Source organism: Myotis davidii, unplaced genomic scaffold (assembly GCF_000327345.1).
Source record: "Myotis davidii unplaced genomic scaffold, ASM32734v1 scaffold18, whole genome shotgun sequence".
NCBI classification, from domain to species: Eukaryota; Metazoa; Chordata; class Mammalia; order Chiroptera; family Vespertilionidae; genus Myotis; species Myotis davidii.
Window position 1 is genome coordinate 94639 of NW_006292696.1, and position 20307 is coordinate 114945.

Sequence of the window (20307 nt, forward strand, 5' to 3'; positions counted from 1 at the left end):
AGCAATCACAGCAGAAGGACCTGCGGGCTTGTGATGTTCCTGTGATGCGATGTGCCCATGGGACTCAAGGTGGTCCATGAGGACAGGGGGATATGCAGTGTCCAAGGACATTTTGTAGGAAGAAATGAGCGGACAGACAGACTCACAACACAGTGACAGACTTACAGAGCACGCTCAGAGCTAGACAGGAACTGGTCTACTGCAGAAGAGCAGGAGGAAGCTGGAGACAGGGGAGCAGCAGCCACTTTTAGTTGCAACAGAAAACAGCCACGGGCGAGGGAGAGCCAAAGAGAAGTGGGGAAAGAAAAAAGATAGAAAACGCAGAGGTTAGTGGACAGGTGATCCGAGCCCGCGTGAGCGTGCTAGCAGCCTCAACGTGCTTTTAGGGGAAGGGAAGGAGGAGAACCTAATTATTGCACAACATGGTTACGTCACACCCTACATCTGAAAAGTACTTTTATCGCCAGCGTGTCATTTGAATCTCACAGCAACCTGGGAAGCTCACAGTGCAGGTTGCTGCCTTCATTTACCAAGAAAGGAAACGGGCACAGAGAGGAAGGGTACCTGCCCAGGGCGTCCAGCAGTGAGCAGTTGCCTTCGTGGTGTTGTGGCCGAGGTGTGCACAGAAAGCCACCCTCTGCCCCCCTTTCTCCTCCTCCTCGCTAGCCAGGCCCCATCCCGCCTTCCTTACATAAATCACCCATAGATACTCCCATTTATAATATCCCCCCGTATGACTGCCACATAATATCCATGTCCACCTTGTTGGGTAGCTACTATGAACCCCCATTTTCTGATGAGGAACCTGAGGCTTAGATGCAATGTGACCGAGGAAATGTTGGTGAGAAGAAAAGCCGTCTCTCGATCCCGGGGCCCTAGAGTCGGCCACACACCTTCAATCTCTGAGCATCACGATTCACAGAGCTTCCCTTCTCAAAGCCTGAGCTTCTTGTAACCTTACACCCCTGCTCCCCGCCCCCCGCCCCCGGGCAGATTCTGGGCCAGGCAAACAGCGAGGCTCTTTCCTTCTTGGACTCTGGGTCCCACTCCAAGAAAGAACAACCATCCATGCCCCCAAGCAGTTTCCCGGAGGTACCCCAGATCCTTGTACTAGGAAACCCCATCCAAATATGCCCTTCACACCCACAGGGCTCCAGGTCCTAAAACGCTTGCCCAGCTCTGCCAACTTCTTCCCTCATCAAAACACCCAGTTCCTCTTCCAATGAGGCAAGAGGCCAGGCACAAAGCCAGGGCCCTGGAATTAGGATTTTTAAGGGCAATCTGATCCAATCAATTCACCGTAAGGCTAAAGGCACCGACCACACTCTCTTCCCCAGCTAACCTCCAAGGGGAACGCCCACGTTGAAGAACCGTTGGAGTGTAACCGGGTGTGTGTGGCCACTTCCCCACGCAGCCATCTCTGCCCATCTCAGTGTGACACTCCCTCTCCCTCTTTTGCACAAACACAGCACCTTCTGCTTCTATCATTTATTTGACAATATAAGCAGCCTATGACAGCCCTTGCTGTAGCTTGTTAAAGGCAACCCCTGTGTGCATATAAATAGCATGTTCGCAGATAAATTACAAGCCTCTTGGGGGTAGAAACCATGACTTACTCACCTAGCCCAGTTAGGTATTTTACTGACAATCATGGTGGTTGAGAGTCAGACGCCCAGATTCTTGGTAGCCCCTCCCCATGCCCCTCCTGCTGCCCCGCTTTCCTCATCTCGCACATAAAATAACAGCGGAGGCTCCCTGGCGAGTTAGGGTGAGTGGCGACTGAGGCAAGGCATCCCCACCACGTGTTCAGTGCGCCTGGCATGTGCACATTAAATATCAGCTGGTACAACTCGTAAGTTCGTTACGCAATTAAAGTGACTCGGACCCCCAACCTTTTCTTCCTTTAACTGGTCCCCTGTAGTTCTTCATTCGTCCGATGACTCGCCCTGGAATCTACCCTTCACTAGCTAAGCTCAGGGCTACCACTGGAACACTCCGTCTATTCTGTGGAAATCTCCAATTGCAGCAATTCACATGCTGGCATGAAAATTTAAGGAAAAAAACTCAGAAACTTCCAGTGGGTTATAAATGAGTTAAAGATTTGATTATCTGGGGGCCTGTTTGCATGACATGCTTTCCCCACTGCATTTTAGTACAGGAGGAGCCAGACCACGTCTTTCCTCTGTGTCTACCACACAATTCAGTGGTTTCGAGTATTCATGTGGGGCTGGGATTCCCAATGGGAGAATACCATTGTAAACTATTAAATATATTACATACATAATAATGAATATTTGGTATACATATACATACACAATCACACATATGCTATTTATCATGCCTTAATAGTTATTTAATTACCAGATTAACTACTCTTGCATATTTATTTATATATTTCCTCTCTGATGCAAGTAACGGCATTGTTTTTCTTGGCTCTACCCTTAAGGAGTCTAGTGAATGAACGTTTGCGAGTGCAACATGTAGGCCAATTATAAACCTGTCTCAAAGTAGTGAGCAAATTCTGACAACACACAAAATGTTTCCTCGTGAAAATTCCAGAAGACGGAATTCTTACAAACATGTTTTTGCATTGCACTGTACTTAAAAATGGGTGATGTGATTAGTGGTACACACTGAAGTAATGGTAAGATGACATTTAAAATACTAATGCGAAATAAAAATGTAGATTTTCGAAAATTTTTAAATTTGTAGTGAAGACCTTCTCGACTGCCCTCCTGTCCATGCCAACCTCGCGGAATGGACGGTATGGTTTTCCTGTGACCTCTGGCTGCTGGCGCTTTCCCTGGCTGGACTGAGCATGTAAAACTACACCCGGTGGGAGCTATACACAGACATTGTTCCTTACATTTGCATTGCAGACCATGATCTCACAAAGCCTCTTGACACTGGTTTTTGTACTTTTTACTCACCACAAACCCCTGAGGTGGTATTGTGTAGGTTTGAATGGGAGAGAAGTCACACCCCCTTCGCCTGCCCAGACAATGTAGAGGCCTTTATGTAATCACAGGAGACCATGCTAACTGGGCTGCCTTCCCTTTAAGGTCACGCATGTTCAGTGCAGGCAGGGCTGTGGAAGCAGCGCATGCGGCTGCCTTGGCTGTTGCTTGGTTATGTGGTTAGCTAACTGCCTGGCAGCAGGTGCTAGGAAAACACAAGGCTGAGAGGACAGGGCTTGGTGGCAGAAGAGGGAAGAGGCCAGGCAGAGAGCTTGGACCCTAGCGTAAAAGCTCCTAACACCTGCACAGCTCCCGCAACCTGGCTTCTCTGATTAGCTCCACCTTCGTTACTCTTGGAAGAAGTCTTCGCTACTTAAAAGGATCTGATCCACAAATATTGAGTTAACACCTTAAAATCACTAGCCAGAGGCTCAGAAGACTACACAATAAGGGTCCCAACACAGGGACCCCAGGGGAGCTCTCTGTCTCTTGGGCAACATCTGGGAACAAGTCACAGAGCTGACGCTAAGCCAAGCTCACTGCGGCAGTCAGAGGCAGGCCCCTCGCTTCCCCCAGCGTGGCTAATCCCTACACTTGCACTGAGTCTGCTCTCTGTACCTCAGGGGGCAATGCTGAAGCGCGGGAAGGGTAATTTTCATTACTTTGCAGCAATAATATCGGGAAATGCGACTTCACATCCCAACAGAGTCTACTTGAATCTACTGCCTTAAAAATAAGCTGAGCTACAGTTGGTTTAAGCTAAAGTGGTTGGAAATGACAGGGCTCCTTGCAGGAGCTAACATCACCTATTTTTATAGTCATCTACTCACGCTAACGCTGCACCGCTAGGATCTTAACAGCTTGCTTTAAACATCACTCTGAGCGCACATTTTGCTCAACTGTGTTTTAGCCTTTGGCCCAAACCGAATAAAATACAGTTTGGATCTGAGCACACCAGCTCTGCTGTCAAAACGTCCGGGCTCCTCACCTCACACATCCCTCCCTATGCCAGGTACCTCTGCTTGTCCCTCCTGGCGGTCTACGGCCTGGCATGTTCAGAAGCCACCTCCATCCTGGACAGGAACACGAGGAGGGTGTTGGCTGCTGTTGATGGATTTCACTCTCTGCAGCATAAACAATGAGGTGCTGCAGGCTTGTGTTTGTTTGGTCAGGGTTTTTTTCCACTCGGCTCGGTCATCAGCAGTTGGCTGGTTACAAACGCAGTCCCAAGATCCAATGGCTGAAATCCAATTATCCCAGCTTCCTGTCCACAGAGCTCTGCCAGCGAAGAACAGTCATGTTTTCCCGCCTCATCAGGCTCCCCGGACTCAAATTATGTCCTTTGGAGAACACTAGCCAACAGATCCTCAGATGTTTTGAATGGAGAGGCACCGTGGAGCGGATTGAGGCAGAACACAGAATCCAGCCCTCGCCTGGAATCCGTCTCTTCCTGGCTCCGTGGCTATCCCTCCACCTCTCTGAGCTTCAGCTTTATTAGAGGGAGATAGTAACACTGAGGGGTGCTGGGAGCTCCTCATGCGATGATGTATGTGAGAGTCTGGAAAACTATCCTGGTGACGGTGGTGATCATAACAAGGTTAGCTGACATTTACCGAGTGCTGCCATGGGAAGGGCCGAATACTGTGTGTTTAATGGATAATGTCTCATTTATTATTTATTTATTTTTTTAAACTCTCGCCACACCTGTGAACAATTGCCTGAGGGCAATTCAAGACAATCCTATCAGTCCGCAGGCAGAGGAGTCTTTTTTTTTTATATTTTATCGATTTTTTTACAGAGAGGAAGGAAGAGAGATAGAGAGTTAGAAACATCAATGAGAGAGAAACATCGATCAGCTGCCTCCTGCACATCTCCCACTGGGGATGTGCCCACAACCCAGGTACATGCCCTTGACCGGAATCAAACCTGGGACCCTTCAGTCCGCAGGCTGACGGTCTATCCACTGAGCCAAACCGGTTTCGGCCGATAATGTGTCATTTAATATTCACAAGCATCTTTTAAAGATTTGGTGGTGATGGTAAAATGATGTGAATAACAATAGCTAACATTTTTTAAGTGTTTATCGTATACCAGCCTCTAACCTCAGCATTGTATGTGTATTAACATATGTAAGCCTTACATCTTGGACAATAAGCACTGTTATCATCTATGCAACATGAGGAAATGTAGATTACAGAAGTTGGGTCACTTGCTCAAGATCATACTGCTGGTAAGAGGCCACAAGGATTCAAGCACAGGCATTCTGTCTGATTCTAGAACAGGAGTCAGCAAACGCTTTCCATAAAGGGCTAGATGTTTAGGTTTGGGGGCTACATACAATCACTGTAGCATTTCTCTTCCTTTTCCCCCTCCCTCTTCCCCTCCCCCTCCCCCTCCTCTTCCTTCTCCTCCTCCTCTGTCTCTTCCTCTTCTTGTTTTCTCCTTCACCTCCTCTTCCTCCTCTTCTTTTTCTTGTCTGTTTAGCTTTTTGTTGTTGACTATTTTTGTTTGTTTTTTACACTCCTTTACAATGTGGAAAACATCCTTAGCTCAGGAGTCACACAGAAATAGGGCACTGGAAGGATTTGGCCCACTGTAGGTTTGTGGACCCTTGCTCTAGAAATAATTTCCATTTTTCACATAAGAAAATAGAAACTCAAGTGCTCAAGTTACTAAAATCAGGATTCTAATCCAGTTTTGTCTGCTTCCCGAAGAAGTGTCAACCCACATTCTACTGTTCTATGCTGTGAAAATGTAAGGCAGTATCCCTGAGTTAGGGATGCTGTGTTCATCACAGCCAATTTCCAAAGAGAATAGACTTCTTCCTCTTCCAACAGACTTAGAGACAAGATAGCATCTGAGACTGAGCAGACTCAATGCCTTGCACAGTGCCATAAATAGTAGGCATGCCATAAATCTCTACTGAGTGAAGTCATTCTGATTTCTGATTGAATTCAGTGATGCACCACCATCTCAGCTATTTACTCAAACTCTTCGGGACCTCGCATGGAGTCTATAAGTGAAGGAATGGCGTATTCCTTTGTGAAGCTCATGGAAAATCTATAACCATTTATGAGATAATTTCCATAGAGCTATCTGGAGAAAAGAAAGATGTTATGTGAAGAAATACGATGACAGAAATGGCACTTGGAGACTGTTTATGACTCTGAAATAAATACATCCCAAACCTGATGCAGGACCATAGGGAGGATTCTGGGACTTCAAATCAGTATCTGTCGTATCAGCTGATACAGTCTCACATTAAAGCAGACATTTTAATTTTAACCTTGGGTTTCTCCCTCAGGGAACCAGTGGATTTCTTGAAAATGTATTCACAATTCTGTGCACATGTCCAGATTTTCAGGGGAGAGGCATAGATTTTATCAGGCTCTCAAAGAGTTTTATTGTGCGCTAAATGTCCTAAATGCTAGAACTATAATAAAATTGTTGCAGTATAGTTTCCTGATGAGGAAAGGGAATGATGAACTCACTGGTGTGCAGTGAGCAGTACTGGGTTTTCCAGATGCCCTGATCAGTATGATGCTTTGTTACACTCTCAGAATACGCACTAGGGTCTCATTGGCACAGGTGTCAGGATCCGCACATGGACCCAAAAGGTTAATCACCGGTCCAGGCTGCAGTGCCCAGCACTCAGGGGAGCCAGCAGGACACAAGCAGCCTGGAATGAAGCTATAGAGTCGCTTTCATTTTCTCTCCAGCCCCAAGGCCTGACCCAGAGGCCGTTTTCCCCTTTTTTTACATTATTAGCACAATGCCTGGCACACAGCCAGTGTTTAATAAAAGTCTGTCTGGCCCTAGCTGTTTTGGCTCAGTGGTTAGAATATCAGTGTGTGGACTGAAGGGTCTCGGGTTTGATTCCGGTCAAGGGCATATACCTCAGTTGCAGGCTCGATCCCTGGCCCCTGGTGGGGGCACATGCGGGAGGCAACCCAATGATGTGCCTCTCTCACATCAATGTTTCACTCTCTGTTTCTTCCCCTCCCTTCCACTCTCTCTTAAAAAAAAAATCAATGGGAAAAATATCTTCAGGTGAGGATTAACAATTCACGTAAAATAACATAACCAAACATAAAATAACATAACATAACATAAAATAACATAAAATAACATAAAATAACATAACATGTCTGTCTGAAGATGAGGATAATGATGAAATTGAGGACAATTAGCCCTTACATTGCTGGGATGGTTAATAAGGTTGTTTCATTCTATTATCTCTTGAAATCCTCTATCTTTACGAGCTCATAGGTCTTTGTCAGTTAGAGGGCATTTTCACTTTGTACTGTTTAATGGTAGTGGTGGTTTTATGCCAAGGTAGCCAGTTGGGGTGTTTCTCTGTTGTGTGTGGGCCTGAGAGCATCCTTCCTTGGAGATTATACTCGTGGCCCAGGAAATTAGGTCCTGGGGACCTAGACAAGGGTGGGCTGGATTAGGCTCTACAGATAAGGCTGCCCATGGCGTGCCTTGGCTTTGACTGACAAGTGGTGGGAGAAAGGCAGGGTGGGCTGCAGCAGAGCAGGGGGAGGTCACCTATGAACCCGACAGCTGGAAGCAAAGTGGGACTTGGCCCCTTTGCACTCACTCCGCTCTGAGCTGGGCACTGTGTTGTGGGTATGGGTGACATGTTGATGGGCAACTGGGGGAAAATGTATGTTTCTGAGTTGTTGAATATGAAAAGTGTTCAACATATAGAAAATTTTAGGGCAGGGGGTGTCACCTTACTGTTTTCTTTTTGTTAGTTGTCATGTGTACATGTGTGATTTAAAAAACAGATCAACCTGATCAGATGCATAGAAAAAAGAATTAGAAGATAGTGGTAGTTATGGAGTATGAGGTAGGAGGTGATTGGGATTGAGCTCTGAGAAGTATGAAACTGGGAAGGAAAGACTAGATATAGGTCTTTTCAAAGTGAGAGAATTTGGAGACTAAATGTAAGAGGCATAGAAGGTAAAAGAATCCGAGATGACTTCCCACCAGCAGTATTGGGATAATAATAATAATAATAATAATAATCATAGTTGTCGTCATTATTATAATACTTTGTATATGTCACTCAGTCCCATAGATTTTAGAATACTATGTCTTAATTAATCTCATTAAATATATTGCTTTTTGCCTTTTAGTTTTTGTGACAACATCTTTTCCTGCCTGTTAACATGGAAGGCATCAGAGGCCAATGAGAATCTATTGATTGATGTATTTCTCTCTCCGCTAGCAGCACAGGAGCGTTTGCCAAGTGAATGGATGAAATTTGGCATCAGTGAGGCAGGTTAGGGCATTTGCTTCATGAGACATCTGAGAGCCAGAGTGGCTTGTCGGAAGCCACCCAGCCAGTGAGGGCAGAATTCATGGTGGAATCAGAATTGGTGGCGTGTTTTGTTTATTCCCATCATGCAGGCCACCATGAGTGAAACCATCAGCTGCAAGAGGGAGGTCTGAATAGCAATCAATGCTAGGAAATTAGAAAATAAATAGTCTGCTCTCCCTGCCAGGGCTACTATTAGATGAGGGAGAATTCTGGAATGACTTTGGCCTTTTACATTTATAATATAAGCTCATTGTTTCCGGAAGGCTCAGTGTTGAGAGGAGAGGCAGCAATAAGGGTGACCCTGATAAGACTACTCTTTTCTGGTTCCTTCCATTGACTCAGATCCCCTGGCCCAATGGCCCACTCTTTCTCTGGATAGGACAAGAAGTCTCACCAGGCATGATGCCTGGGACCAGCCAGCAGATTTTCACTTGAAATTATGAAACCCTAGCTTGACTTCCCTTTCACAAAGCCTTAGTAACGATGACTCACAGTCCGCTCCATGGCCAGTTTCGAAGGAGGATAAAGAGAGACTGCTGTAAGGCTTTGGGGAAAGAATGTGGGAGCGGGGTGGGGTGTGGGCTGTGTCTGGCCAAGAATTTCATCATTAAGCAGGGGCATATGGGTCCCCATTTGGACCCTGTTGGCAAGAAGACCATACATTAATGGTTACCATGCAAATTCAGGGGACCAAGGCTGGGATACAATGACGTCACCCCCTAGTGGCATTCAGTACAGAGAAGCGCACGATTGAAATGAGATGATCTGACCTCTACCAAGTTTTTTGAAACAAAGATGTCTGACCTTTCCCCCAAGGCTCCAGACCAGTTTAAATGACTGTCCATTCAGGCCACCAGGACAACTCGCAGATGTTATGAAATATCTCCCAATTTTGGAGGGAGTGTCTCTTCAAAATTTGAAGGTATTGCTACCGTCTCTTACCTTCTGCACAGGCAGAAAAATAGAGTATGCTTCTCAAGAGAGGCAAATCTGAGTTTGTATCTGGCCCTGCTCATTATTACCTATATGACCTCCGTTCAGAATCTTGGTCTCCTTAAGCCTCATTTTACTTATTTACAAAATGAAGGTTAGTATATAAATTAATAATGAAAATAATAAAAACTCCCAATTACCTGTCTTGTCATGTTCTAACTGCTATCATATACACTATTTTATTTCAATTAGACAAGCTTGTAAGTTAGGTAATGCTAACATCTCTATTTTACTCATGAAGACACAGAGGCTCAGAGATGTTAACTAACCTGCCCAAGGCAACACAGCTAGCAAGTTGGGAAGCTAGAATTCAATCCAGTCAATACTTCTCTTTGAGGATTAATGTGCTATAAGATATGTAAAGTGTCGAGGTAGTGCTGACATCGTAGGTGCTCAATAAACGTGTGTCCCTTTATCCTCTAAGAAAGTGATGAATGACTGTTGTTCAGGAAACTCATGAATTGGAGAAAGAGGCATTATTCCACAGCAAGACGCCAGACGACAACTAAACTCCAGCTCCCGCCCATGTTCATCACTCTGTGTCCTCTGACTCTGTAACCAAATCCCTTTTCATCTCCACCATCTTCTGAAGAGTGCTCCTACCCCGCCCCTATCAAGAGTTGATAACTGGCGTAAAAACAGTATACATTTGCCACCTTCCCCACTTCCCGGCCCTGGGTCCTCAACACCCTTTCCACGTGACTCTCAGTGCAGTTTGGGATTTTGCATGTCATGGACTCCGAGGGATGACAGTAACGGCTACACTTTGGTGCGCGCTTATGTATGCCTGCGACCGTCCTCCGCTATTGAGCTGTCACTCACTGAGGCCTCAGAACCACGTCTGGAGGTGTGCCACCGTTATCCTGTGTTAAGAAGAAACTGAGGCTCAGATCGTTGGAACTTGCCCAAAGTCATACACCATCAGTAATAGATTGAGCCTGGATTAAACCCATGCCCATCTAAGGACAAAGCCCGAGCTCTTAACCACAGAAAAACATCTCAATTTATAGGGGGTAAAACTCAAGCCAGAAGGGGCAGAGACATTCTCAGAGTCAGACAGCAAGTTATTAAGGATACGGGGGGAGGGTATTTGTCCAGCCCGGTGTGCTCAATGGTTAGAGCAACGACCTACGCACAGAAGGGTCTCAGGTTCGATTCCCAGTCAAGGGCATGTACCTGGATTGCAGGTTCCATCTCCAGCCCTGGTTGAGGTGGGTGTGGGAGGCAACCAATTGATATGTCTCTCTCACATTGATGTTTCTCTCTCATTCCCCCTCCCTCCCTTCCACTCTCTCTAAAAAACAATGGGAAAAATATGCTCAGGTGCGGATTAAAAAAAAAGGATTCTGGAGGAAAGGACACACTTTCTGGCATCTTCTTAAACATTCTCCATCACACTCTAGCCTGAGCGACTCTCGCCGAGTCCCGATCCCACCCTTCATCCACTCTGTGCTTTGTGCTGTCTCGGTAAATGCCATTACTGGAGACACAGTGGCAAGGTTCTCTAGGTTTATACAATGTGAAGGGATTCCCACAGCTGCAGTGTGATTCACCATCACAGTCTAGAAACACAACCCTTTAAACTTACATTTTTTCCCAATACCTAGACATGAATCAAAAAAGAAAAAACAAACAAACACAGAACAACCACCTTGCTATGAATCAGGAAAATAGTGGTACTTTAACATTAATCCTTTTGCTTCTTGCAAGAAATAGGATAAACATCTAGACTTTGTTCAACACGGTCACGGCAGTGGGTGAAGTATTAGAGGAGCAGTGAGATTCGGGGGCTGAAAGAGCCCAGCGGGATGGTGTAGCAGGGATGCTATAAAAAACGCAAAGTTTCAAATTCTTCCAAAGACGGGAGTTCAATGAATTTGTTGGACAGCTCAGCACACAAAGACCTGAGTAGCCATGAGAAAGAAAATGACCCAAAGGAATTGGTTCCTGTCCCCCAGGAGCCCCAAATCTGGCAGGGAAGCTCAGAAAGGGCAAGATTAACGGACCCCCTGGAAAAGCGTCCTCAGAGAAGGACAACTGAAGTGCTTCGGGGCCTGAGATAGGTCCCAAACCGCATGCTGTCCCGGAGGCTGGCAAAGACTTCAAGAAGAAGGTGGCGTTTGAGATGGACTTTGTAAGAGACGCTGAGAAATGTATGTCCAGTGGAAAGAAGGCAGGGCCCACAGGCTGAAGGCGAAAAGGCAAGGAGAAAGTGCATAGCGTTTGCTCTGCAGGGATAAAGGGGAAAAACTGAAGGCAAAGCTGTGAACAGCAGACTTAGAACTACACAAAGCCTAGCATTTGATAGGCAAGGAATAATCTGGTAGGGATTTCCATCAAGAAATGGCATGCGCATAGTGGGTTTCAGAGCCTAAAGGCTCAGTCCGGATGAAAGGTAACATCCATTGCAGGAGGATGACGTCAGGAAGGACAGAGATAAGAAAATGCATTACATAACCAGATTGAATTTCCCTTTATGTCTGATAAAATGAATACTTTTAATAGCAAACCACTTTCTGGTCAAGAATTAATTGGTGTTTACTTCTAATTAGATGCTATTTGGAATTACTTATTGAAAACCGATGAAGGACCACTGTGGAAATGCATCTTTGTTTAGAGGCAGCCAATAAACCACAAAGAAAGAAGGGAGGAAAAGGGGGAAAGATTTGCAAGAGAATCCATCTGTTTCGAGGGCGGGTCTTGCTGCTAAAGATAATGAGCCTCAGGCGAACCCAGTTCCCTCAGCAAGTGATGTGTAGGGGAGAGAGGCTGGGCTTGGTGGCACCCGGGTTCCATTTCTAGCTCCAGGTAATCTGTGTCCTTGGGGAAATGCCAGGTCACTGCTCTGGTGTGCAGCTCAGTTGCTTCATCTATAAAATGGAAAAATACTTACCCTGGAGTTTCACATAAAATGCTCCCCACCAAACCTGGCAGATAGGAAGTAGCTGTCAATAGTATGTAACGCTACTGAATTATCAGCTTTACTTACTTCTTTGATGCCACCTCCTACCACTTTCCCTGCATCCACCGAGCACCATCCACACATGCCCAGCTCATTTCCAACCCGCCCCCCAACCCCCAGGGTCTTGTGTTTTCTGGTCCCTTTGAATAACATTATGTTTCTCCCATCAATGCATGGCTGACTACTCGCCAGCACCCTGTCCCCGGTCACAGGGCTGAGCCCATTCCATGCAGCGTTCCCTGACTACCCCACATAACAGACACACCACAGCCCATCCCCATCTGTCATGTTCCGTATAGCCTTGGTGAACATCTAAACTTACAGCATTCTCATATGTACATCTCCTTGTTTATTTTCTGGTTCCCAACGAGAGAGAGAGAGCAGAGACACCTTGTCAGTATTATTTTTTATTTAATCTTGGACACATAGATGTCCAAAACACAAAAACCTGTGAACATTGGAGTGCTATTGGTAAAATTAAACTATGTAACACATAAAACCTACTCGGCACACAGCCACTACTAAATCAATGCTAGGTTCTTGCCCTGGGATGGGTTGGGAGAATGGCTGTTCCAAAGTGAAGGAAGACAATTTGGAAAGAAAGCAAGAATGGAGACAGTGGCTCTAGGCTGGGTTGTTGACTGCCCGAGGTCTAGTTCTCTGCCTGGAAACAGCAGAACGGGGCAGCTGGGCCAGGGGGAGTGAAGGCTCAGACTCATTCTGTGATGGAAGTTTCAGGAAAGTAGGTGTTTCTTTTTTGTAGGAGGAAGAGGTTTTGTAAATCAGTGGACAGTGTGATTCTGAGGACATGCCTCTGGATGAATAACTCAGAGCCCTTGTGAATTTCTTAGAAAAAACTGAGGAGGAGGGAAAACTGATCACCACTTCTAGAGAAGAGTGCTTGGTCCAGAGGTTTAGGATTTTCATCTGGAAGAAGGCTTCTTCCAGGGATCAATTATAGTGAGCAGAGATGGAGGATCCAGTTACACCCGTGCCCCATCCCGTTTCGGCCCATGTGCAATGGGGTTCCAGGTAAATTGGGTATGAAGGATTCTGATTTGAAACCCTAATTCTTGTCCATCCTCTGCATTTTCCATGTGGATGAAGGAGGTCCCACACGTTAAACAGAAGAGCTGGGACATGTACCCTAACCCTGACTGCCAATGGGGGTCTTTCTGCTGCCCCATACTCAAAAGTAATATACCCTAAGCCTAACACCCCTGGGGCTCCAGGGAAAGGGCGCTGGGCTCCAGGCTCCTGGTGGTTCATGACACCCAAAGAGGCTTCAGCGAGGAGGCACATACTTAACCACCTCAATCCTGAACCTGTGGATATGCAGCCGCCTGGCCGCCAGGAATGGCTGCATGGTGTGCACCCTGGGAGTGGCCAGGCTGGCTCCTTCCCCATCCTCTGCTCCTGGGATGACCTTGGCAGAGAGCTGTCGTAGCCGCCAGAGGTGCTGACGAACGTGGCCGGCAGACAGAAAGGAAGAATCCCATTACCTAGCCATCCTGGGCTTCCAGCTTTACCTTGAGGGGAACCTGATACTAGAGGCAGAATATTCCCTACTTCAAATGTCCAGAGCTTCCGAGGGTGCATCTGGCTACGGCACTTCATGTGACGCTCCAGAGAACTGAGGCACAGACGGACGCTGGCATTTTATTGTGTATTCAAGTCATTTATTCGTTTTAAGACTTAAGATTTCCTGCAGTATATAATGTATATAATAACCATACAGAATGCACCGATGTAAACATATATGTGATTTATTAATGTTTATCAATAAATAGAATTTCTCAATAAGAAAACAAACAGGTCTGTGGGCTCCTGTTTTTCCCAGAACATATTCCTGGGAACTGCATCAAAAAAATCTATCATCATCAAGGGAGGGGTGCTTCCCATAGAAAGAAATCCGACTCAAGGATCCCAGTACCTTCCAAGTTTCAGTTTCAAATAAACCATAGGTATAACTTACAATTTCCTAAGACCAAAGATACAGCCATCATTAACATGTGTGATCATTTGTAATTATTTAATTAAGTCCCATGTTCAATATAGGGAGGGCATTCATGTAATTTACATGCCGATTACAAGCAGACTCAATGCACTGTGACCCATACATGTGGCCTCACTTGTAATTCGGCTTTATTAAAAATGTAAACAAAATTAAGGTGCTAGCAAAATAACATTAAATTATAATTAGTAATCATTTACACAGGCTATCAATAGCAAAAACTCAAGATATCTGGTTCTTAAAGGGGGAAGGAATTTGGGGGTAACTGTAATACTGTCAACAATAAAAAAAAGTTATCTGGTTCAGTATCTTAGCAGATTCTTTATGTAACATAATAGTCAGCTGCTCATTCACAGTCTGGTCCATGTTTGAGGCTTTTTGGTTTTTCTTCCATAGAATTTATATATATAATTTTAATGACCCTTTTCCTCCAAATAAATGTTTTCAAGGCAGAGGTCTTTGAATTTATTCCATGCGACTTTGAAGTTACTTAAAGTTAGGCCTATTCTTACCAAATTTGCCCCCATCTCTCTCCAACCATTCCTTTCTTTTGAGAATAACAAAATCCCAATAAATACAGGTTTGTGATGTATGAACCTGCAACGTTGTGTGGGTTGCAAAACCTGGAGTAACCGAATGAGGAAGGGTGGCTTTGGAAGAATGGACCCTCAAAAGGCGCTCCCTTGGCATTGTTTTTCAATACAGAGGGCTCATTCTCTAAATCGGTTCATCTCTTGGTGAAGAAGTTCTGAGTCCTGGGGAGCGCAGGGACATCCAAAGTAACAATCAGCATACAGACTGGCATTTTATGATTTGCAGAATGTTTTCACAAACATCGTTTATCGCCACAACAACTTTGTGATATAGGCAGGAGAGAGTCTCTCTGAGTCCAGAGAGGTCGGCTCTTAGTTCAGGATCATACGGGAAGTCAGCCTCTGACTCATGTGCGTGTGCTCCAGGAGGCGGTGGGCAGCGCGGTGGCGTCAGAGCAGACAGCTGGGGTCTGACGGCCAGGTTCTCGGCCCTGGGGCTCAGAGCCTTACTGTTCCCTCCTTTGTGTTAGAGAAGGACCATCCTCGAAATGGTCCTGAGTCCCAATTCTAGTAAAGGCAGGTGACAGTGACTTGAAAAAGCAAAGGATGTTGTCTAGCCAGTCCAGGTGCAAGGTAGGACTTAATAAACTTTCTTCACGTGTGACGAGAATAGATTCCCAACCGAATCTGCTCCATGGACCAGGGAGAGGCCCAGCCTCCACGGAGCATCTCAGCGTGGGGCAGTATTTCGCCACAACACTCCGGAGTTCCAAAGGACACTTCTCTTGAGAGGTTTTCCCCTTCCCTAAGGCATGACTTTCTCCCCAGTAAAATGAAGTCTTCACAGGACAGGTTTCTTTTTTTTTTTTTTTGCATTTGGATGGTTTGGGGGCAATTTCCTCTTCCTCATTCCAAAGTCTTTCCTGTCCTGTGGTTCAATACCAGGACTAAAGTAAAAAATCAACAGGAATGGTAACTGACTCTTCTTAAGCAGCAGAATGTTTTCACAAAGTGAGTGTGACAAAGTCCTGAGATGCTACCAAATCAGAGCCAAGATCAACGTTAAAAACCCCCATGGCTCTGGGGCGTGATGGCGTTTACTTCTTTGTGACATTCACTCCAAGGCAGTTCACTCCATGGACGGCTTGGAATGAAAGACATTCAGGTGAATCTGAAGGGCAAAGCTGCAAGGTCAAGGGGCTAGAAGACCCAAAGCTAGTTCCTTTGAAACAGACAAAAGGCCTGCCGGCCATGGCTTTTCGAGGTAGCAGATGACTATAGCTGCATCCTGTTGTCCTAGAAACGGAGAGGAATCTTAGAGATCCCCTAGTCCAAGCTTCAACTGACAGACGTGGAAAGTGATGGAAGGGTTGGATCAAGATCTCACAGCCTATTAGGAGCAGAGCCTGGGCTGGAATCCAGGTCCTCAGACTTCAAGTCAAGCACTGTTTCTGCGCCCCTGGCACTTGGTCCTGCCTCCTCCACAGGGGACGGCAGTTTGTGACAGGTCTCAGCAGTATGAGCTCCCAACAGTCTCCCCTTTGAAAGCAACACGGCCAGAATCCAGGGTTACAAATTGCTGTCCTGGGCCTCACCACAAGCTCCCAGGAAAGATTCCAAAGTCTTTAAATAAACACTACAATGCCGGAGCCCTGCCCAAGGCCCCTTAGGACAAGATGCTGCTCTAGCTGTAGAGCAAGGCGGGCATCTCGAAGCAGAAGGGGCTGAGGCCACGGCTCCGGGGCAAGCTGTCTGTCTTCGGCTTTCCTCCAAGGTTGCTGCGGAGACTGTGTTCCTCGGGTCGATCTCTGCCCCAGTTTCTTCCGTGGGAAATAAATGGAGCATGTCCTGGAGAGAAGGACTGACACCAGACATAAGGAGGAGCAGGTGAAGTCTGCGACTGACACGGGGACTGGCCGGGAGGCCACACATTCGGACCCAGAGCCCGGGAGGAAAGTGTGGTAGTGTCTGACACGGAACAGGGTGAGATGAGACAGTGAGTAGTTTGAACAAGCGAGCATTGTGTGCTTTTGAACACCAAAGACTCTGACCGACAGGCACGAGGGGGAAGTGGAGGGGGAGTTGTGACAACATTGGTCTGTGAGCAGGCAGAGCTAAGAAGGCATATTTAGCGACACCTCTGGCTGAGATAGGACACAGTGAGCGATCGTGTCTGGAACATGAGTGGGACCAACCAGGCACAGGAAAGGGACAGACTGGCGACAAGAGACACTGTGCAGCAAGGGCGAATGCCAGGAAGGAGTTGGGAAATGAAAAATCCCTTCATAGGGGCATCTCTGGAGGAGGACCCCCAGTGAACAGGAGAGTGGGCCATCCTCTCCTCTGACTCCCACCAACGCTGCCTGCTGGAATCCCGGAGGAAAAGCCCGGTGGGCACGGGGTGCCTGCCCCGACGGACGGACAGATGGAACGCTCGGATGAAGAGAACACCAGGCGCAGTCACGCATGAGCAGCAGCTTAGGACCTGGCCCTGCTCGGAGAGATGGCTGTCTTCTGAGTCACTGCCCAGGGACTAAGTGTCACTGGGCTGAGCAGCCATCAAAGGAGAAGTTGCTGGGGGGAGGCACTGACTCTCCCATTGGACACCACATTCCACTGCGTCCCTGGAGAGGGGAGAAGACCACAGAACCTCGGAGTTGGAATGGACGCCACAGAGGACCTCGAGAAAGGGCTCCCTCCCCCAGTGCAGGAAACCCCCACGCCACGCAGACGCGTGGTTGGTCAGCCCCTAAGGAGGAATCCCCAGTGCCTGGCCAGGACACATTATTTTTGAGCAACTTTAGTGAAAGAGCCTGTTGGTGTTATTAGCCCAAATCTGTCTTCCTAGTGGAACTACTGTGCCCGCCAGGCCCACTTAAAATTCTTCCCTCTACTAATTATATCCTCCAAGTTTTCTCTCTCCAGGCTACACATGTCTCTAATGGTTCATCGTATATTTTGGCTTCCAGAACAGTCCCGAGGATGAACACTGTCCTCTGAACACAACCCATATTTTATGATGATCTCTCTTGAAACAAGGTGCCAGGAAAGAGCACAGATGGACACAGTGAGCCTGACACACCATTCACTTTCCATCATCGGTTTAGTTAACTTCCATGACTGTGGCCGGCAGTAAGTTCATTTCTGACTATGGCAATATGCTCTTGGTTTATATTGATTTTATTGCCAATTTGCATGTTTTTGATACAAACAGTTGTCCATTCCAGTGGTTCTTTATTACACGAGAGCAGTTTATGTAGTTTGTTTGAGCCACAATATAGGACATTACATATGTTTCTGTTAAATGTCATGTTATCGATCTGGTATCATTTTAGCTGACTGAGATCATTCTAAATCATAACAATTTCAACATTCAAGATGTGATTATTTACCACCAACTCAAACTAGACTTTGAGGACTTAACAAGCACATAGGAAGGTCAGATAATTTATTGCTGCCTAGATCTTTCAGTTTAGTGTCATCTGCCTTTTACATCAAGATAAAACAACTATTGATCAGGACAGGGCGAACACAGAGAGTCGCGGTGCGCTATGACAGGCTGAGGCTGGGCCCGCCCATGCAAGGCTTTGTCCAATGCCTGGCCGAAGCATCTCTAATGCCAAGCAGTAAATAAACCTGTCCTAATAGAGAATGAAATTACTAGTAGTTGGCATGATTTATTTTTAATGAAATAACACTGACTCTTGCTCACAAATGGTTTGTGTTATAATTTTTCTAGAATTTTGGTAAGGTCTATTTCAAGCAAAGAGCCCGCAGTTTCCTGAGTCCAGCTTTTAGTATGCCTTTAACAACTTGGTCAATATTTACTGGTTTCCAGGCTGTCCTCATTTTCCCAGTCCTCAAAAGAGCACCAGCCAGAGGTCTGAGCCACTGCTCCCTTTAATCCCCTGAGATATAATACGCTTTGGCTCAGAGATAGTTAAATGTTTTCCACCAATCCTGGACAGCAACTTTTTCCCCATAATGTTCTCTCACACCCTGTTGGGAGACTATTCTTATTGTAGCAGGATATGTAAGATTTCTTCCTTAAATAATGAGATCTACTTGTTCTGGGTTGGCTACTTGCTCAGAACATAGCTTTTGATTCATCCTTGGTTACACATTTCCTCTTCCAGATTTTCCACGTGCCATTTTCAAGTATACATTCACTAGATCAGTGGTTCTCAACCTTCTGGCCCTTTAAATACAGTTCCTCATGTTGTGACCCAACCATAAAATTATTTTCATTGCTACTTCATAACTGTAATGTTGCTACTGTTATGAATCATAATGTAAATATCTGATATGCAGGATGGTCTTGGGCGACCCCTGTGAAAGGGTCGTGACTCACAGGTTGAGAACCACTGCACTAGATACTCAAGATGAGGCCTCATGTCTTTACATAACCCCCCTACACACACACACACACACACACACACACACACCATTTTTATCTGTCTCATTCACTGAAAATATCCATTAAAAGGAAAACAAAGGATGAATAGAAAGGAAGCAATGAAGGAAGGGTTCCTATTTCTCACTGGCCCAAAATACTTATTTATCATCATCATTATCAACATTAAAACTCCCTCCCATTAGTGCAGTGCCTGTGTGTTATGCATTAATTCATGTATTTTATGCCTCTTTAACAGATAAGGAAACTGAGTTTCAGAGTTTAAATAGTTTTCCCAAGTTTACTCAATTAATAAATGGCAGGATCTGACCTTATATTTACGTCATTTTTCATACCAAAGTCTGCTTTTAATTGTCCTGATATATTGTCACTTGTCACCTTGAGAATTACCACTGCTATGTCCCGGGCTCAGGTGCTGCTGTCTCTAACATTTTCTTGTCCCATTATGATGAACTTTAGGATAAAAGAAACATGTACAGGGCACGTATTTTATCTATCCCACCTGTAGGAAGCCTACAGTGTCATATGCCCCCCTTTTCACTGAAACACAGTGTGACTGAGATGTTAACACAGCGCCCTCCTGCTAACACCCCTGCCCACTAATGCAGGAACTTCGCCAAGTGGCATGTATGTTTCCTGTGATGCAGAACTGGGGAGGCTAGGCGAACAGAAAACCACTCTGCAGAGGCAGAAGGAAATGAGGGAGGACAGAGTCAGAGGAAAAAACCCAGGTTAATAAACATAACAAAGACCGGGGAGTGAGGATGGAGGACAAGGCAGGAAGAGTCACAGAGTTGGGTGTACAGAAGGCTCCAGAGCTGTGGGGAGGATGGAGGAGGTCCTTTGAGAAGTGTTTCCAAAAGGTTACATTAGCTGTCTCATGTCATCTTGGCAGAGATTAAATAAAGGTAGACACAGACAATAGTATGGTCATTACCAGAGGAAAGAGGGTTGGGGGCAAGTAGAAGAAGGTAAAGGTGGGGGATAAATGGTGACGGAAGGAGACTTGACTTTGGGCAGTGAATATACACTACAATATACAGATGATGTATTATAGAATTATACACCTGAAATCTATATAATTTTCTTAACCAATGTCACCCTT

General features: G+C 45.9%; 1 protein-coding gene across 3 annotated transcripts in view; it reads right to left on the reverse strand.

Moving 5' to 3' along the window:
* HTR4 (5-hydroxytryptamine receptor 4) overlaps positions 1-20307 on the reverse strand; it is a 122846-nt gene that overhangs the window by 8586 nt on the left and 93953 nt on the right. For 2 of the 3 annotated variants that reach the window (XM_015565602.1, XM_015565603.1), the window contains one exon: positions 15606-17412. The exons of the other annotated variant lie outside the window; for it this stretch is intronic. In XM_015565602.1, coding sequence (XP_015421088.1) covers positions 17322-17412 — 91 coding nt within the window. In that variant the 3' untranslated portion in view covers positions 15606-17321. Of the gene's footprint in view, positions 1-15605; positions 17413-20307 lie in introns of those variants that run through there. 3 annotated transcript variants of the gene reach the window in all.